Source organism: Fundulus heteroclitus, chromosome 20 (genome assembly GCF_011125445.2).
Source record: "Fundulus heteroclitus isolate FHET01 chromosome 20, MU-UCD_Fhet_4.1, whole genome shotgun sequence".
NCBI classification, from domain to species: Eukaryota; Metazoa; Chordata; class Actinopteri; order Cyprinodontiformes; family Fundulidae; genus Fundulus; species Fundulus heteroclitus.
The window spans coordinates 43,416,836-43,434,196 of NC_046380.1; the positions used below are offsets into that span (position 1 = coordinate 43,416,836).

At 41.6% G+C, this 17,361-nt stretch overlaps 1 protein-coding gene across 1 annotated transcript in view; it reads left to right on the forward strand.

Moving 5' to 3' along the window:
• Positions 1-2,893: 2,893 nt before the first annotated feature.
• Positions 2,894-17,361, forward strand: part of si:ch1073-15f12.3 (laminin subunit beta-3) — a 39,945-nt gene continuing 25,477 nt past the window's right edge. Inside the window, exons 1-13 of the mRNA XM_036151300.1 lie at positions 2,894-2,998; positions 3,085-3,134; positions 7,979-8,133; positions 8,622-8,736; positions 8,927-9,000; positions 9,085-9,273; positions 9,391-9,454; positions 9,543-9,733; positions 9,973-10,093; positions 10,762-10,950; positions 11,039-11,194; positions 14,875-15,068; positions 15,849-15,945. Coding sequence (XP_036007193.1) covers positions 3,110-3,134; positions 7,979-8,133; positions 8,622-8,736; positions 8,927-9,000; positions 9,085-9,273; positions 9,391-9,454; positions 9,543-9,733; positions 9,973-10,093; positions 10,762-10,950; positions 11,039-11,194; positions 14,875-15,068; positions 15,849-15,945 — 1,570 coding nt within the window. The 5' untranslated portion in view covers positions 2,894-2,998; positions 3,085-3,109. The remainder of the gene's footprint in view (positions 2,999-3,084; positions 3,135-7,978; positions 8,134-8,621; positions 8,737-8,926; positions 9,001-9,084; positions 9,274-9,390; positions 9,455-9,542; positions 9,734-9,972; positions 10,094-10,761; positions 10,951-11,038; positions 11,195-14,874; positions 15,069-15,848; positions 15,946-17,361) is intronic.

Here is a 17,361-nt window from a genome sequence, read left to right on the forward strand (position 1 = left end):
CTCAGCGCTACACTCCATCACATTATGGTTTTATGGCTAGTTGAAGTGTTTGTGTTGCAGGATGTCGGACAGATGAGGCCAAAGGCCTAAACTGGTGCCGTGATTCAACACAGTGGGACTGAAATACAAAGCCATATAAATCGCGGCACGGCTGGGAGCTAAGGTAAGGGTTCGCGGTGGAACCGGGAGCCAGCACCACTGCAGTAGCAAGCTCTCTGCTGCGCCATGACCAGTAGTGGGGTCTCTGGCATCATAAGTTAAGTGGGGCACAAAAACTCAATGCATATTAGCAGCATCTAATTTTTTGTGATGAGTACAACCTGACTTTGATCAATTTTAAATTAAACAGATACATTTGCATAAACTAGTAATATTATTTTATATAAGCTTCATGTAATTTCATTTTTATATATAAAATTACAAATAAAGGCTCACTCATATTGTTAATTTATTGAACAGAAAAGATTCACATCAATCCTTCAATGAATGAGTAAGGATAATAAACATTAGATGGTCGCACATTATTCGGCAGAACGTTAACACGTTAATGTGTGTAATTTGAGTGTTTTTATTGGATGATCCAAGCTTGGGGTCATAGTATTTGTGCCGCACAACGGTCTACTGAGAGCTTGTTGGTCGTGCTGGACAAGTGTTGGTGGGCCAGCCCCAATATCAAGGTGCCTCAAGAGGATTTAGCCTTTTTCTAGCTTAAATCTAGATTTAGATATATAGACACAAATGTTTATAACATAATTTTATTGGTAAGGGAATCTGTCCTTATAAACTGCAGTCAACCAGTATCTTGAGTGGATACAATATAGTAGCCACTGCATCAGGTGGTGGTCTACTGACCGCTCCAGCTTGTCCTTCAGGAGTCGAGGTTCAATTAAATTCAATAAAATTTTATTCATATAGCACCAATTTATGAAACATATCATCTCAAGGCACTTTCAAAAGTCAAATTTGATCAGATTATACAGATTGGTCAAAACAATCTAAGGAAACCCAATACATTGCATCAAGTCTCTCCAAGCAGCATTCACTCTTCCTGAAGGAGCGTAGAGCCACAGGGAGAGTCGTGGCTTTGCAGCAATCCCTCATACTGAGCAAGCATGAAGCGACAGTGGAAAGGAAAACTCCCCATTAATGGGAAGGAAAACCTCCAGCAGAACCAGGCTCAGTGTGAACGGTCATCTGCCTCGACCCACTGGGGGTTAGAGAAGACAGAGCAAAGACACAATGAGACAGACAAAAAAGCACAGAAGCACACATTGATCCAGGATCTTTTCTACGTTATATGGTAATAGCGGGTCTTAAAATCAGCCTCCAATGTCATAACAGTCCCCAAACCTATATCCCGAAGAAAACCTTTGTTGTAAGCTTAAGAGAAGACACCATAAAAGAGAACCCAGGACTCTGGCAGATTTTATTGAAAACATTACAGAGGGAAATATAATATAGGAATAGACAAACATTACATTAACAAAGGAATAAGCTAAATCCTTGACTAGACTTATTTTATACATTAAGAAACATACAGCTTGTTCCTTGTTATGAATAAAAACAATTTTATCCTTGGGGGTTTCTGATCTAAAGTCATTTTGTCCAATTTTTCTAAAGCTACAACTTAAATAACTTCTCCTGCTTCATTGTTTCACTGGAATGAGCTTCATCACTGTGTGCGTGTGTGTGTGTGTGTGTGTGTGTGTGTGTGTGTGCGTGCGTGCGTGCGTGTGTGTGTGTGTCAAGTGAGACGACACACCCTGTACTTTTTCTTAGTCAGTGTGTCTGCAAAGGCCCAAACATTGTGTTGAATCAGCCCTCGAGCAACAGATTTTTACACGCAACTGATGATCAACAGAATGAATACACTGGCTGACAGGCTGAGGAAACATTGCCTTCAGCAAAACTAATCTGTGTCTACGCCTCACTGCTTATTTTTCCACTAAGCTTTGGTCTTTCATGATGATGGAATAAAACAGACTGTCCAGAATGTAACATTTTGCGCTGTTAAAACAGTATACGCTGCTGTCTATTTGCAGTGAATGCTGTCATACTTTAATGAAAACAATAACATTCATCAACGTAATTGCAGATCAATATTCCCAACATGATGTCTCTGGGTGTGTATGTAGGATCATTAGACTTTGCTCAGACATGTTTGTCGTTTAAGGAATTTTACCTTTACAGTGCGCAAAAAAATTATCTGCAGTATACATTGCTAGCATTAAGGGAAAGTATGAGGTTTTGTCCAAAGTTTATATCAAAACAGTGTGTACTCAAAACCTGCCATTAGATCGATCTAGCAAACCAAAAAAACAAGACAAGGAAAAGTTTAGTCATGTTTTCAGGTATGATGGGCGAGGTTCTTTTTGTTCACTGTTACTAACAGTGATGTAAGATACCCAGTTCAGGCATGTTTTGGGCTTTTTGTGTGTTTTCTTTTTTTTTTTTTTTTTTTGCTTCCTGTGTGTCTGTGTACTTGTACTTACAGCTGAGAGGTAATTTTGTTTGCACATATTTCTAATAAAGTGAGGACTATGATGTGAAAATCTAGACATTTGTTTTGGTCATCACTTTTTGGGGGGCAAGGGGTTAGGTGAGTTAGGTTTAGATTAGGGTTAGTTATATACTTGGAAAGGTTATGCTTAGAAGTAGGTTTAGGGTTAAGCCATAGAAATTGTTGAAAATAAATAGGAGTCAATAATTGAAGAAATTGTCCTCGGTAAGTATGTAAAACGAGGGCAAGGGTGTGTGTGTGTGTGTGTGTGTGTGTGTGTGTGTGTGTGTGTGTGTGTGTGTGTGTGTGTGTGTGTGTGTGTGTGTGTGTGTGTGTGTGTGTGTGTGTGTCTGTCCATGACTCACAGTTGTGAAGGGTGGGACTCTGACACACACTGTATCACCCTGTCCAGGTGAGCCAGTGTATAAAACAGCAGTCAGACAACAGTGCATTCTTTAATATGAACAACAACTACCCCTAAAGGGAGCTTATTTCCAGGTGAGTTGGACATCCCTCAAATACATCCAGCATTCCTTTAGGTTTTTTTTATGTTAGCTGACATTTTATTCTCTTATCTGTTCCAGTCTTTACCTGCAGTAGGAATCCATTATGAGGATCATTTTACTTCTTGCTGGTAAGGTTTCTTTTTTGCTTATTGATTTTGTGTGTTTGTTTTCTATGATGTACCGCAACATTTTAGTTTGTTTTACAAAGTTAAACAAAGCAGTTTGCCTATTTAACACAAGTAGTTCAACATATCTGAACTGACAACATGTAAAACTCAACTTAGAGGGTAACAGATACTATGAGAATGGTTAAGATGTAACTTTCTTAACTCAGACTATCTTCATCTCCACATGAAAAGGGTGACTTCACAAAGTTAAGAAGTCTGAACATAAAAATGTGTACATTAAATATATTAATTTGGACAACTGTTAAAATGATTTGCGTGTGCTGATGTTAACAAAATGTTAACACCATGTTAACACCATTTGTATATGTTGCTCTGACCAAATGAGAAAAAATATCTATGGACTTAATGTTGCACCAGCACATAAGTGACACATAAAAATATGTTGCTGCTGCCGACTGGCTAATATGCTTGGCATGGTGGGGCAGGCACAGACCTGCAGGCTCCTGGGGAGATTCAAAGTTGTTTAACACTTCTTATATGCACTGAAGGTGGAGACACTGTGGGGCTACACACCAACTCTATCTTTAGCTCTGCACTGGTTTGGTGCAGAGCTGGTTGCAAAGATGTGGCTCCTGGTGGCTTTGTGGTCTCATATATGGTTCTGGTGGGCTTCATCTCAGTTTCGTCAGTGATGGGTACAGCTAATTAAAAAGTTAGCCTCGCAAACTCGTATTCCGCAAACAAAAGTATAAGCTTCACTACCGTTAAACCGACACATGGGGATTTTACTGGACGGTCTCCTGTAGGGGAATTCAATTCATGAAAGGCGTGTGTGTGTGTGTGTGTGTGTGTGTGTGTGTGTGTGTGTGTGTGTGTGTGTGTGTGTGTGTGTGTGTGTGTGTGTGTGTGTGTGTGTGTGTGTGTGTGTTCGGGGGGTTGCATTTGTGCAGTCAACTAGGTAGAGCTGAATATCATTACCGCATCCAACCCTTTTACCGGGGGACATTTGGCCTGACAAAACAATGAGCTAACGTTGTTTTTTAAATTAAATTCTTCTGAGAATTTACATATGCCGCAATATCAACTACACAGTAGGGTTTATACATTGATGTTATGGCACCTATAAGACTACATCATAACAAGAAGAAAGGTAAGAAAAAAACTATGCAGATATTAACAATGGTTCTTGTCAAGCCGTGGCTACTGCTTAGAGAAGTCTGTGTGGATGTGCAATGAGAGCCAGGACAGTGATGTAAAAGGCAGATGAATATCTTGTTAACGTTATCGTACTTAAAGGTATATACAAAATTGTCTGACCACCAGAGGACTCTGTTGGGGCAGCTTAGAAAAGCTATTCCATAATGACTTGTAAGAAGAAGAGTATTATGTTGTCATCAAAGTCAAAGTATCTTTATTAGTCTCCCTTGGGAGAAATTTGCCTTGGATACAAGGATCAGCTGCATTGTACTACATATTCAATCAGTCATAAAAGGAGTCTCAGTAAAATAATAAATAAATATACAATAATAACAATAGTTCATAAATCACAATTCAACTGAAATTATATTAAAAATCGACCTTTAAAAACAGAATAATTTCAAACACCTCTGCCTTCCCAGGTTGCTGCTGTAGATCATAAGGGATCATCTAATTTGCATAATTGTTCATACTTTGTGACTGAGGCTGTGAAGAAAGAGAAACATTTGCCAAGACCGAAGAGCGATTAAAAACAGTGATTAAATCTATTGGCAATTACAAATGATCTTTATAAAATGATTTAAAATTATTTTTACTGTCTTGCCTGAAGCCACACTACATAAAACAAGCTGTACCAAAAAGACAGTTGTCAGAGGCACACAAAGTGAACAAGGTGAATAAGTGATTGAAGCTGTGTGTGAATCCAATTCAGAGAATTATTTTGGTGCAGCAGTCCCAGAGACAAAATAGACTACTTTAAAAACTACATTTATGTAATTTTTTCCTGCTTTGTAATCCAGGGTAGTATCACCAGCACCTTTGTGCATTCATGCTTAATTTGGAGTTCTCTTGGCTCTGACTGCATGGGGGGCATCCAGGATGAGGCAGCAGCATCTGTGTTTTTACTGTGAGGCAGCGCTAACATAAATGGGAACTATTGTAGCAACTCTTGCTGCTGCCTCGATATAGTGACTCTAATAGACTGGTGGTTTCACGTCGCTATTAACACAGAAAAAGTCCTTAGACTTGTTGCTTGTTGCACTAGTCAGTGGAGGGGTCAGAAAAGTCCCGGAATATGCTAAATTGGCAATGGACTGTCCTATCTAGTTTTCATTCCCACCTGTGTTCACTGCCAGCTTACTGCTTGTTGTTTTTTCAAAGTAAAGTAAATTTTAACATTTCACAATATTATATTCATTTCAAACTCTGATTATGGTTAGTATAAGTGTCCAATATATATATATAACATAGTGTATATATATATATATATATATATATATATATATATATATATATATATATATATATATATATATATATATATATATATATATAAAAACAGTGTGTGTGTGTGTGTGTGTATATATATATATATATATATATATATATATATATATACTGTACTGACTGATGTTTCTCCAGGTATCTGTAGGAGCCACTTCTCCAGATTGGGGCTTACTGCCCCGACGACCACGGGCACTACTGTTGTCTTCACCTTCCAGGCTCTTTCTAGTTCTCCCCTGAGCCCTTGGTATTTCTCCATTGTCTCGTGCTCTCTTTTCCTGATTTTTCCATCACTTGGGATGGCCACATTGATCACAATGGCTTTCATATGCCATAAAAAGCTGGATGGCTCAGTTGGTAGGGTGTCTGACTCCCTTGCAGAAGATCAGGGCTTAAATGTGTGTATGTAGTAGCATGAGAAGAGTGGGCTTATAAAATCCAGTTTTGGAACCAGGACCCTTTGATGACAAATGGAACATCAAAGTGTGGAGTCACACACATTTATTGGAGGTTAGTGTGGTTGTAATAATCTACTGCACTAAGCTGTTTGCCTCTTACTGGAGGAAGAATGGCCTGAAGAGGGTTCCTATTCTGGAAAACTCAAACTTTGCAGTTCAAAGGAATGGATGGTGTCCGATGCTGGACAAGGAGCTTAAGGACACATTTAGTAGCTGTACACTCTGTCAAGAGAACAGAAATGCTCCATAATGGGCTCTTGGGACTGCCCAGAGAAGCCATGGAGTCTGATTCATGTGGATTACACTGAGCCATTCATGAAAATGGTTCTTTGTGCTCTTTGTCAGCATTATAAATGGGTGAACGTGTTCAGTGAGTAATTATTTTACAGCAACAACTATTGAATGTTTGGGAACCAATTTCAGCAACCAAAGATCTGAGTTGTTAGTTTTGGATAACGGAATCTGTTTTATCAGTCCACAGTTCCAAGATTACATGCAAAAGAATGGCATTCGCCATTTGACTTCTGTGCTCTCTACCAAACAACCAGCAAAGGATTAGCAGAGAGGGGAGTAAAAATATCTGAAGGAATTAGACATCAACGCTAAAGAGCTAATGCCCACTATGGGAGACAGTCTGTTCAATCAGATACGTAGTCAGTTTAATGGATAGTAACTGGATCTGTTTCCTACAAAGTAAAACTGGGTGATGGGAGAGTAATTAGAGGACTTGTGGAACAGATCTACGTTTAATATCTGTCATCAGGGAAGAAGAGAGAGCGAGACAAAACAGCCTGAAAGATTCTCAGATCACCACACTGGAGGAGACATGGCTGGACTTTGAGAATGTTACTCTCAACAACGTCCTGTGATAGGCTGGCGACCTGCCCATGGTGTACCCCACCTCTCGCCCATTGACAGTTGGAGATAGGCACCAGCACCCCAGGTGACCCCATAAGAGATAAAGCATATTGGAAAATGGATGGATGGATTCCCAACAACAACAAGATGGAGAAGACTGTAACGGTTGAAGTGGAGGAGAAACAACAAACAGATCAAGGAACTGTATAAAATCCCAAGATGCTGGGTTATCTTGAGGACTTCCAATTAAACAGGACTGATTTTTGGTGTTGTTAAAAAGGGTTGTTTGTTGACATATAGCAACAATTTAAATGGAGAGGGAGGCAGTAATGGGCTGAACAGTGACGCAGTGGGTAGAAGGTCCTGGGTTCAAGTCCTACCCTTGCCCTTTGTCTTTCTGCATGGAGTTTGCATGTTCTCCCTGTGGATACATGGGTTCGCCCACAGTCCAAAAAACATGACTGTTAATTGGCCTCTCTGTATTCTCCTTAGGTGTGAGTGTGTGTGAGAATGGTTGTTTGTCCTGTCTCTGTGTTGCCCTGTGATAAACTGGCAACCTGTACAGGGTGTACCCCGCCTCTCACCCATTGACAGCTGGAGATAGGCACCAGCACTACTCGTGACCCCACAAGGGATAGACGTGTTAGAAAATGGATGAATGGATGTAGTAATGTGAGTTTGAGTAAATGTATATATACAATAGCTTGCCCTCCATATGGCACTGTTGGTGCAGCTTGGAAATGCTGTGCTGTAATGACTTGTAAGAAGAAAAGTTGGCATTTGGGGCTCCAGTCACAGAATGCAAACAACAGTGTGAAAACTGTTTGGGTGGTGCCAAATAAACTTTGTCAATATTGTAAACTTCTCTTGTGAGTTGTCAGTTTTTTTTAACAAACAACTATTTGTATCTAAGGGTAGCTAATGGTCATAAATTAACCTGTAATTTTACAGAAGCTGTGAGGCCACTGTACAGGCTTCTGCTCAGAATGATCCTGTAAATTGTACCACTTTAAAAAAAAAAAAAAATCCTTATTGTATTTTTTACAGCAATGATGGCAATATCTGAAGCCCTGAATGACTGCTCTCTTGGAGCATGTTACCCGCCTAGCAAAGACTTGCTTCTGGGCCGGTCTCACCACCTCCGAGCCTCCTCCACCTGTGGTCTCACTGGCTCAGAGATCTACTGCACTCCATTCCAGCAGGTAACATGTTACAAAGCCATCTTCTCTAATGTTTCTTCACCTGTATTCATACTTGCACTTGTAAAAGCAACCCGATACCAATTTTCCTCCTGGACTGTGCTACATTGCAACTCAAAGGCTAGATACCACCAGGTAGTGGTGCTATACAATAGGAGGTTGTTTGCTGACCCTCCAAAAGAAAAAGAAGGCAAGAGATTACTGAAGCTCTAACCAAATTCTAACCAAGTTAACCCTTTATGGTCAGTGATTTTCATTGGTCAATGATATTGTTAAGTTATTTGTGATCTATAAATACCAATTTATTAAGTACTCAGTATCGGTACTTGGAATCGGCAAGTATCTAAACTGAAGTACTTATACTTGTATTCGGTCTGGAAAACACTGGTATCGAGACACCCCTATTTTTTGTATTCTAATTGATTGTTACATTGTTTAATTCTACTGAAAGCAGCCACCCAGCTAAAAACTAGCTAACTTTTTCCTCACAGTGGAGGATGAAATGCTGCCCGTGTGACTCCAGGAATCCAAACGGTCAGCTGGCCCACACAGTCCAAGACATCCTCACAACTGCTGGACCAGACAGATGGTGGCAGTCCAGCAAAGGTGAAAAAGAGTGAAAATCACCATGCAAATGACATAAGGAGAGAGGCAACAAGCTTGAGACAGTACAGTATTCTAATAGCCCTCTTCTTATCACGGAGGCAGTTGAAATGTTCAGCTGCCATTTAAAAAAAAAAACACTAAGGTTTTCTCCTGAAGTAACTAACAGGTTGGCCTTTTCTTCTACCTGTAGGGATATATCCAGTCACTCTTCAGTTGGACCTCAGTGACCTGTTCCAGCTTGACAACCTGGTGCTCAGCTTCAAGGTATAATCCAGATCAAAATTTTCTACATTTTATAAATTTTATTAGAATTTAATAAATAAAAACTTTGGACTTTTGTTACCTCAGGGTCCTCGTCCTAGTGCCCTGGTCATAGAAAGAACTCTAGATAATGGTCAGACATGGCAGCCTGCACTATACTTGGCCAAAAATTGTGAGGAAGCTTTTCCTGGGGTCCAAAACACCACCCCTCTCAGTCTGGAGCAGATTTACTGCCACACACTTCGCCCCCATATAAACGCATACCAAGAAGAAACAGTAAGGACAAACTGCTTTAAAGATACATAAAATAATAAATGTCTCTGTGTGCAGGTTGTGAAAAATGACTAGACATACAGACAACATATAAAGTATTAAAACAACTTGTTTTTCCAGATTGAGTTCAGTCCATTGCGTCAGTACACGTTTGCTCCAGGTTCCAACAGCCAGAAAATTGAAGGTATGTGGTCATGCTGCTGTTACTGGCTTCATGGTGGAACATACCTAGCTGATGTCTGCAGCTTGCTGACTGACTGTTCTTTCCCCAGACAAGTCTGGTTTCACAGGATTGCGGGTAACGCTGACTGAGCTGGGCGATGTGCCCCGTTTACCAGGCAGATCTCTCAGTAAGTTTTTTGCCCTGAAGGAGATGAGAGTGATGGGCACTTGCATGTGTCACGGACATGCTAACCGGTGCCTGCCAGAGGAATACCATAACCCGAATTCCAATATTGTACAGGTATGAAGGCAAAGCATGGTATTACTGTGCATCAGCTGAATAAATCTTGAATATATCTAAAATGTTTATATTGTCACTTTGATTTCCTGTGCATGCATTTAGTATTTGGTGCTAAGTGTATAATTTTATTAGGTTATTAGGTTTATTCCAGAGAAGGGGTTGTAACTGGCAGGTGTTTTGTTCTTGTCAGAGCCAGAATAATCTGTTGATTTCAGGTCTTTATCTGCACTTCCTGGCAGGTGAATTCTGTGTGTGACTGCAAGCATAACACAGTTGGCATAAACTGTGAGCGCTGTGCTGACTTCTACAATGATCTGCCTTGGAGACCAGCAGAGGAGGGAAACACACACACTTGCAAACGTAAAGTTAATCCCAAATCTTTAAATATCTGAACAATATCTCAAATTCATTTGAAGTCAACCCTGGTCAGAGTAGTGGCAAAACTTCACTCATACGGAAAAAATATAAGGTGAGGTCCTATGTTGTCTTTCTGTGAGTTAATTCAGAAGAGACAGTATTTGGCCTCCTCTACACTTGAAAAGTCTGATCATTAGGAGAATGTTACAGAACATCTGATAAGGGAGTTACTAGGAGTGGGGTAGAAGTGAGCAAATGGTATCTTTACTTCACATAACACAGTTTATAAAGACTCTCACATGGGCTATTATCAAAAAGTGCTGTAAAACTCCATCAGCCAAAACTTCATCCTTTTTATTTAATTTTAAAAAATACCTGAAATTTCACTCCTAGTGACCATCTAAAAATACTTCTAACCCCACCAACTTTTCTTGTCCTGTTGACCTGCTTTTTGACAAACAAATGCCTTTAGTAAAAGACACAGAAGTATGTAATCTGAAAAAAAAGATAACACAGGACATTTCAAAGAGATAAACATTAATGGTAATGTGCAAACAAGAAAATAATAATTTCAAGCGGCTAATCTATGATTTGTTTGATTACCAATTTAACAGATTTATGGAAATGTATTGCTGTCTAACTATTTACTGGGGTCTTTGTCCTGTCATCAGGTTGTGAGTGTAACAACCATGCCCAGCGCTGCCACTTCGACCCGGCAATGTATGAAGCCAGTGGGCAGAAGAGTGGAGGAGTGTGTGAGGGTTGCATGCACCACACCACAGGGCCAAAGTGTGACCAGTGTGCCCCAGGCTACCAGCAGAACCCCCGAAGCCGAATGGATCGTCCTGATGCATGTATACGTAAGTAAAGAAAAATTAAAATACTTTCTATCCAGCTGTTTTCAAGATGGCGTGTTTACGACAATCCCCAACCATCTCTGGCCTCCAGGCTGTATTTGCAGTACAGAAGGGTCAGTGAGTGGGGGGCAGTGTGAAGACAGCACAGGCTCCTGTCGTTGCAAAGCTAATGTGGAGGGTCCCCACTGTGACAGCTGCAAAAGAGGTTTCTACGGCCTGAGCTCATCCAACCCTATGGGCTGCAAAAGTGAGTCATCCAACACATTCACTTAAAGACAATGGAACAGAACATGGGTTTAGCTTTATGTAATGCTGTTAAATCCTATACAAATTGTTTACAGCTTTATAGTTAAATATTTCACTTTCATGAACATATCAAGCTGTATAAGCTACAAATAAAGCAATTCATTCTAAAATCAACTAAAGTGTAGTGACTGTGCCGTCCTCGATATGTCTACTAATATCCTGACGGCCAGCTAAACTTTTTCCCTACACCAAGACTCTGAAGATTAATTCTAGTTCATTCCACAGGTTTATTGGAGTTAGAGATAAGGTGAAACTGCAACATACAAAAAGCAAGGACAAATTAGCGCCATGCCATTCAACCTCGATTACACATGAATAAAGGCTCTTCAAACATAAAAATGACTTTAAAAATGATAAATATCTCCACACAATTTCAAAACAAAGTATACATACCGACGATGCTATGCCAGACACAAGATGTTGAGAGATGCGATTGGATATGCATGAATCTAAAACAAATCGCTGAAATGCGAGTTGAGTGTTTACTTCCTAACTACAGGTCAAGTCATAGGACATTTACAACAACGCGATCTCACGTGAACATGACCAAAATAGAAACACCTTAGGAATCTGTTAAACACTTCTTTCTCAGCAGAGCGTTGGCCAAGATAGGGAGCAGCAGTGCAATTAAGTTTTATAGTTACCCAAGAAAACATAAGAATCATAAAAATATGACTTACATTTAAATATAAAACAAATAAAACATGTACATATAATGAAATTAAGCTCAAACGTCCTCAGCACTGAAAGATATTAAGTCTTTTAATTTCCAACCACTTTACAACATATTGCATAGAAAAGGTGTAGAATTAAAAAAGCCTTTTTACACATTTAAATTTGGGCAATTTGAGTTGAAAGCAACAGGAAGTCACATGATTGGAAAGAGAGATCAGGACTTTTTGTGCAATTAGATTACACATTTACAAAGACAGAAGTCCAAGTATTGTCTTATCATTAAGAACAAACAAATGACCTTACTTCTAGTGGCCAGAGTTGGCCATCCTACATGAGAGCATAACTCACAGTGATGTGTCTGTACTACAGTTAGTAATGAAACTTAGAGTAGCAGCATAAGCAGTATCAACTACAGGGTTTGGACAATGAAACTGAAACACCTCTCATTTTAGTGTGGGAGGTTTCATGGCTAAATTAGACCAGCCTGGTGGCCAATCTTCATTAATTGCACATTGAACCTATAAGAGCAGAGCGTGAAGGTCCAATTAGCAGGGTAAGAGCACAGTTTTGCTCAAAATATTGCAATGCACACAAGATTATGGGCGACATACCAGAGTTCAAAAGAGGACAAATTGTTGGTGCACGTCTTGCTGGCGCATCTGTGACCAAGACAGCAAGTCTTTGTGATGTATCAAGAGCCACGGTATCCAGGGTAATGTCAGCATACCACCAAGAAGGACGAACCACATCCAACAGGATTAACTGTGGACGCAATAGGAAGCTGTCTGAAAGGGATGTTCGGGTGCTAACCCGGATTGTATCCAAAAAACATAAAACCACAGCTGCCCAAATCACGGCAGAATTAAATGTGCACCTCAACTCTCCTGTTTCCACCAAAACTGTCCGTCTGGAGCTGCACAGGGTCAATATACATGGCCGGGCTGCTATAGCCAAACCTTTGGTCACTCATGCCAATGCCAAACGTCGGTTTCAATGGTGCAAGGAGTGCAAATCTTGGGCTGCAGACAATTTGAAACATGTATTGTTCTCTGATGAGTCCAGCTTTACTGTTTTCCCCACATCCAAGAGAGTTACGGTGTTGAGAAGCCCCAAAGCATGGGGGTGGATCAGTGATGGTTTGGGCTGCCATATCATGGCATTCTATTGGCCCCATACTTGTGCAAGATGGGCGTGTCACTGCCAAGGACTACCGAACCATTCTGGAGGACCATGTGCAGCCAATGGTTCAAACATTGTATCCTGAAGGAGGTGCCGTGTATCAGGATGACAATGCACCAATACACACAGCAAGACTGGTGACAGATTGGTTTGATGAACATGAAAGTGAAGTTGAACATCTCCCATGGCCTGTACAGTCACCAGATCTAAATATTATTGAGCCACTTTGGGGTGTTTTGGAGGAGCGAGTCAAGAAACATTTACCTCCACCAGCATCACGTCGTGACCTGGCCACTATCCTGCAAGAAGAATTGCTTAAAATCCCTCTGACCACTGTGCAGAACTTGTATATGTCATTCCCAAGACGAATTGACGCTGTATTGGCCGGAAAAGGAGGCCCTACACCATACTAATAAATTATTGTGGTCTAAAACCCGGTGTTTCAGTTTCATGGTCCAACCCATGTACATGAAGACAGTGACCAGAAGCATTCATATAGAAAGCATTCATATAGAAAAGATCTCCATAATCCAAGACATAATCAGTACTGACATTCACCTATTGGTACGTGCCTTTTATTTGCAGGGGCTGCACAGTGGCGCAGTGGGTAGCGCTGTTGCCTTGCAGCAAGAAGGTCCTGGGTTCAAGTACACCCCTGGGTCTTTCTGCATGGAGTTTGCATGTTCTCCCTGTGCATGCGTGGGTTCTCTCCGGGTACTCCGGCTTCCTCCCACAGACCAAAAACATGACTGTTAGGTTAATTGGCTTCTCCAAATTGTCCTTAGGTGTGTGTGTGAATGGTTGTTTGTCCTGTTTGTCTCTCTGTGTTGCCCTGCGACAGACTGGTGACCTGTCCAGGGTGTACCCCGCCTCTCACCCAGTGAACGCTGGAGATAGGCACCAGCACCCCCCGCGACCCCATGAGGGAGAAGCGGTTTGGAAAATGGATGGATGGAAAAAAATCTTTTTTAAATGGAGAAATTTAAATCCACCCACAGTTGATTCTCAAACAACATTTAGCAACCATAATGTAAAGTCAAAATTTCCTGTTTGACTTCATGACAATGATTTAAAGCCACTGAGATTTCACTGACTATCATGTAGCTGCAAAACTAGCCTAAATCATCAGCGCCCAACAACATGCTTCACAGTTGCTATGAGGTGATTCTGCTGAAATGCTGGGTTTGGTTTTATCCAAATGCAACTCTGTGCATTATGGGTAAACATTTCTACTTGTGTGTCATTGATCCACTGGACATTGTTCCATACATTTTGTGGTTCATTCAGACACAACTTTACAAACAATATTATTTCTAAAGAATAGACTTTCACCTGCCAATTGCTTCAGATAAATCACTGTTTTGTTTTTTCAAACTGTTTTCTCTGAAAGGTATTGTGTAACATATTCTTTTTGTAGTTTATCTGAGCCTGTCATGCTCTTACCTTAGAGTGAACTGTTATTGTTCAATAACAAACTGTCTTGAACATTTTCCACTTGTAAATAATCTTTCTCAGAGAATAATAATGGACAGTAGTTTGGAAATGTTCTGTATTGGCCTTCCCAGACCAACAGGCAGAAACAGTTGCTTCTCTATGATCACTTTTGATGTCTTTACTGTTGGGTTTTATTAGCAGCCCCTGAATGCTTCTTTCCCTCCTATATAAGATATTTTTTCAGTATGTTTGCTTTGCAGATTAGCCTTGAATTTAGGTGTTTTGTAAATAGTGAGCTGGTTCTTCCTAACACTAATTTGACCTGCTCTACAGAGTGTTCCTGTTCTCCTGTCGGCTCCCTGTCAGCTTTGTGTGATCCTGTGACCGGAATGTGTCCCTGTCGTCCCCACTTCTATGGCCTGACCTGCGATGTTTGTTCAAAAGGCTACTGGAAACCTCCCCAATCAGAAGTCTGTGAACCCTGTGGCTGTGACCCTACCTGGTCAACCAGTGACACCTGTGACCAGGTAAGACCTGCACAGCTTCCCCACTTCAAGAATGTCCTGAGCAATAAACAAAGTAAAAGTTTTTGTCTGATGTCAAAACATTTTGGAAACACACATTTGTTTTTTCCAAAGGCACCGATATCCCCCTATGTCCAAAGAAGAGTTTATTCTACATTATTATACATTTCAATAAGAAATGGAAAATTATTTATAGTGCTCTCAATAATACATTGATTAGTGCTATCCAACCCTTTGTATAATTACTAAGCAGCTTTCTGCACATTTCCACGGGTATTTCCATGACTTAGTTTTGGTGATGAGCTTCAAGTCTTTGAGGATGGAAGACCTCTTCACCATCACCCTGATCTTTAGCACCATTCTTTCTGATTCAAGCCAGAGAACTGTTAAAAATGTCAAAAGTGTGCAGAAGAAAGCTGAAAGACAATTAAACAAAATTTAAAATAAAATGTTATGTTCTAAGTGCATAGCTTTTGCCCCCAGATGAGAGCACATTAATAAAGAATGTGGAAAATGTTGGAAATGTCAGATAGAGGAAGAAATATCTAAGTTAGAAAAGTGGGTGGAATAAAGAAAAAAAAATTTTATTTACAAATTGCTTAAATATTCATGAATGTATAAAATTAAATTCCCAATTAGTAGGTGCTATTGCTGGTTGTCTGAGCTTTCACATATCCAGCACTTGGATCATGAGTACCAACTATGTGTGTGATTGTGAGAACAGCATTTTACACTTATGCTCACCTGTAAGGACACCAGAATACTATCAGTTTCTATTTGCAGGTGACTGGTCAGTGCCAGTGCAGACCAGGGTTTAAAGGAAGAGCATGCACTGAATGTGCAGACAACACATATGGAACCCCTCTGTCTGGCTGCCAACGTGAGTCATCTTCTTTAATTAACTTGAACTTGTTCATGAAAACAGTATAGTCAGATCAGGGAAAAAGTTAGAAGTATTCTCATTATGCACAGGTGGATCATAACCAGCTTGCAAGCTGAGCTACACAATGTAAAAAGAGAAAAAGCACAGGCAAGAGCCAAAATCAACTCTTTGGGCAATTTATTATAAGTTTTTATTTATCAAAAGCTAGTCAGTGTCATGCTTTTCAGGTGTCTGACCCACATGCAGGAACACTCAGGAGAACAAGTCAGAGTTCCAACAGTTTATTTCTAGGGCAAACAATTAATCCGCCGAGATCAGAAAACGCAGGGGCTCGGGAGACGGCTGGGAGCGAAGGAACGTCTGGTTCACAGGAGGCGACGGGGAATCGGACCTCTGGAACGAGAGGAAACGGTTAAATTTGAACAATGGGTTCGTGAAGTGAATCCACCGGTGCGCTCTTACCGAGATCAGCTGAGACTTAGCCAAGGGGAGTGGTCTACGGGCTCTACGGGCGTTCGGAGCACAGAGGACGAGAAGGCAGGTTGGCGTGCTGGGCGAGAGTGGGTCGGGTCCGGCTGACGGAACTCGGAGGAATCCAGGACCGACTGCCAGCTGTGATCGGAGGGAAGGATCTGGAGCGATCAGGCGATGGGTGCTTGAGCTTCGAAAGCGTTTAGGATGTGATCCAGGGCTTGAGGTAACCTGGGACACAGGGAGAACAAAGTTACCGACAGGTAAGTGAGCTGTCATCAGACAGTGGTCAACTGAGGCTTACACTAGGTTAACACTCTGGCAGTGTTGTGCTGGCAGCCATCCGCTTAAATAGTCCAATCCAGCGCCGCTTAAGGCCGAACACCTGCCACAGCACGCCTCCCTGCTCATCAAGGCCACCTGTGAGGGGAGAAGGAGGAAAAGGATAGCACCCTGATCGGGCATGCCCGCAGAACCCTGACACCACCCCCCCCCCCCCCCTCAACGGTCGCCACTCGGCGGCCCAGAGGAGGAGGAGGGACGAGAGGACCAGAAGTTGGAGACGAGGGAAGGATCGGAGATGGAAGATCCAGGCACCCGGGACCGGTCCTCGGGACCGCAGCCCTCCCAGTGGACGAGGTACTGCCAGCCACGACCTCGACGACGGGAGTCCACGATCTGTCGAACCTGGCGTCCGGTGGGGGAGGAGGGGGTTCGGTGGGGGGGCACAAGGGACTGGAGTGGACTGGCTTGAGCTGGGAGACATGGAAGGTCGGGTGAATACGGGAACGTGGGGACAGACGAAGGCGGACGGCAGAGGGGCTAACGATTGAGTCGATTACATAGGGACCAGTGAAGCGGGGGGCCAGTTTTCGGGAGGTGGATCTGTGAGGTAGGTCCTTGGAGGAAAGCCAGACCCGCTGACCGGGATGGTAATGGGGG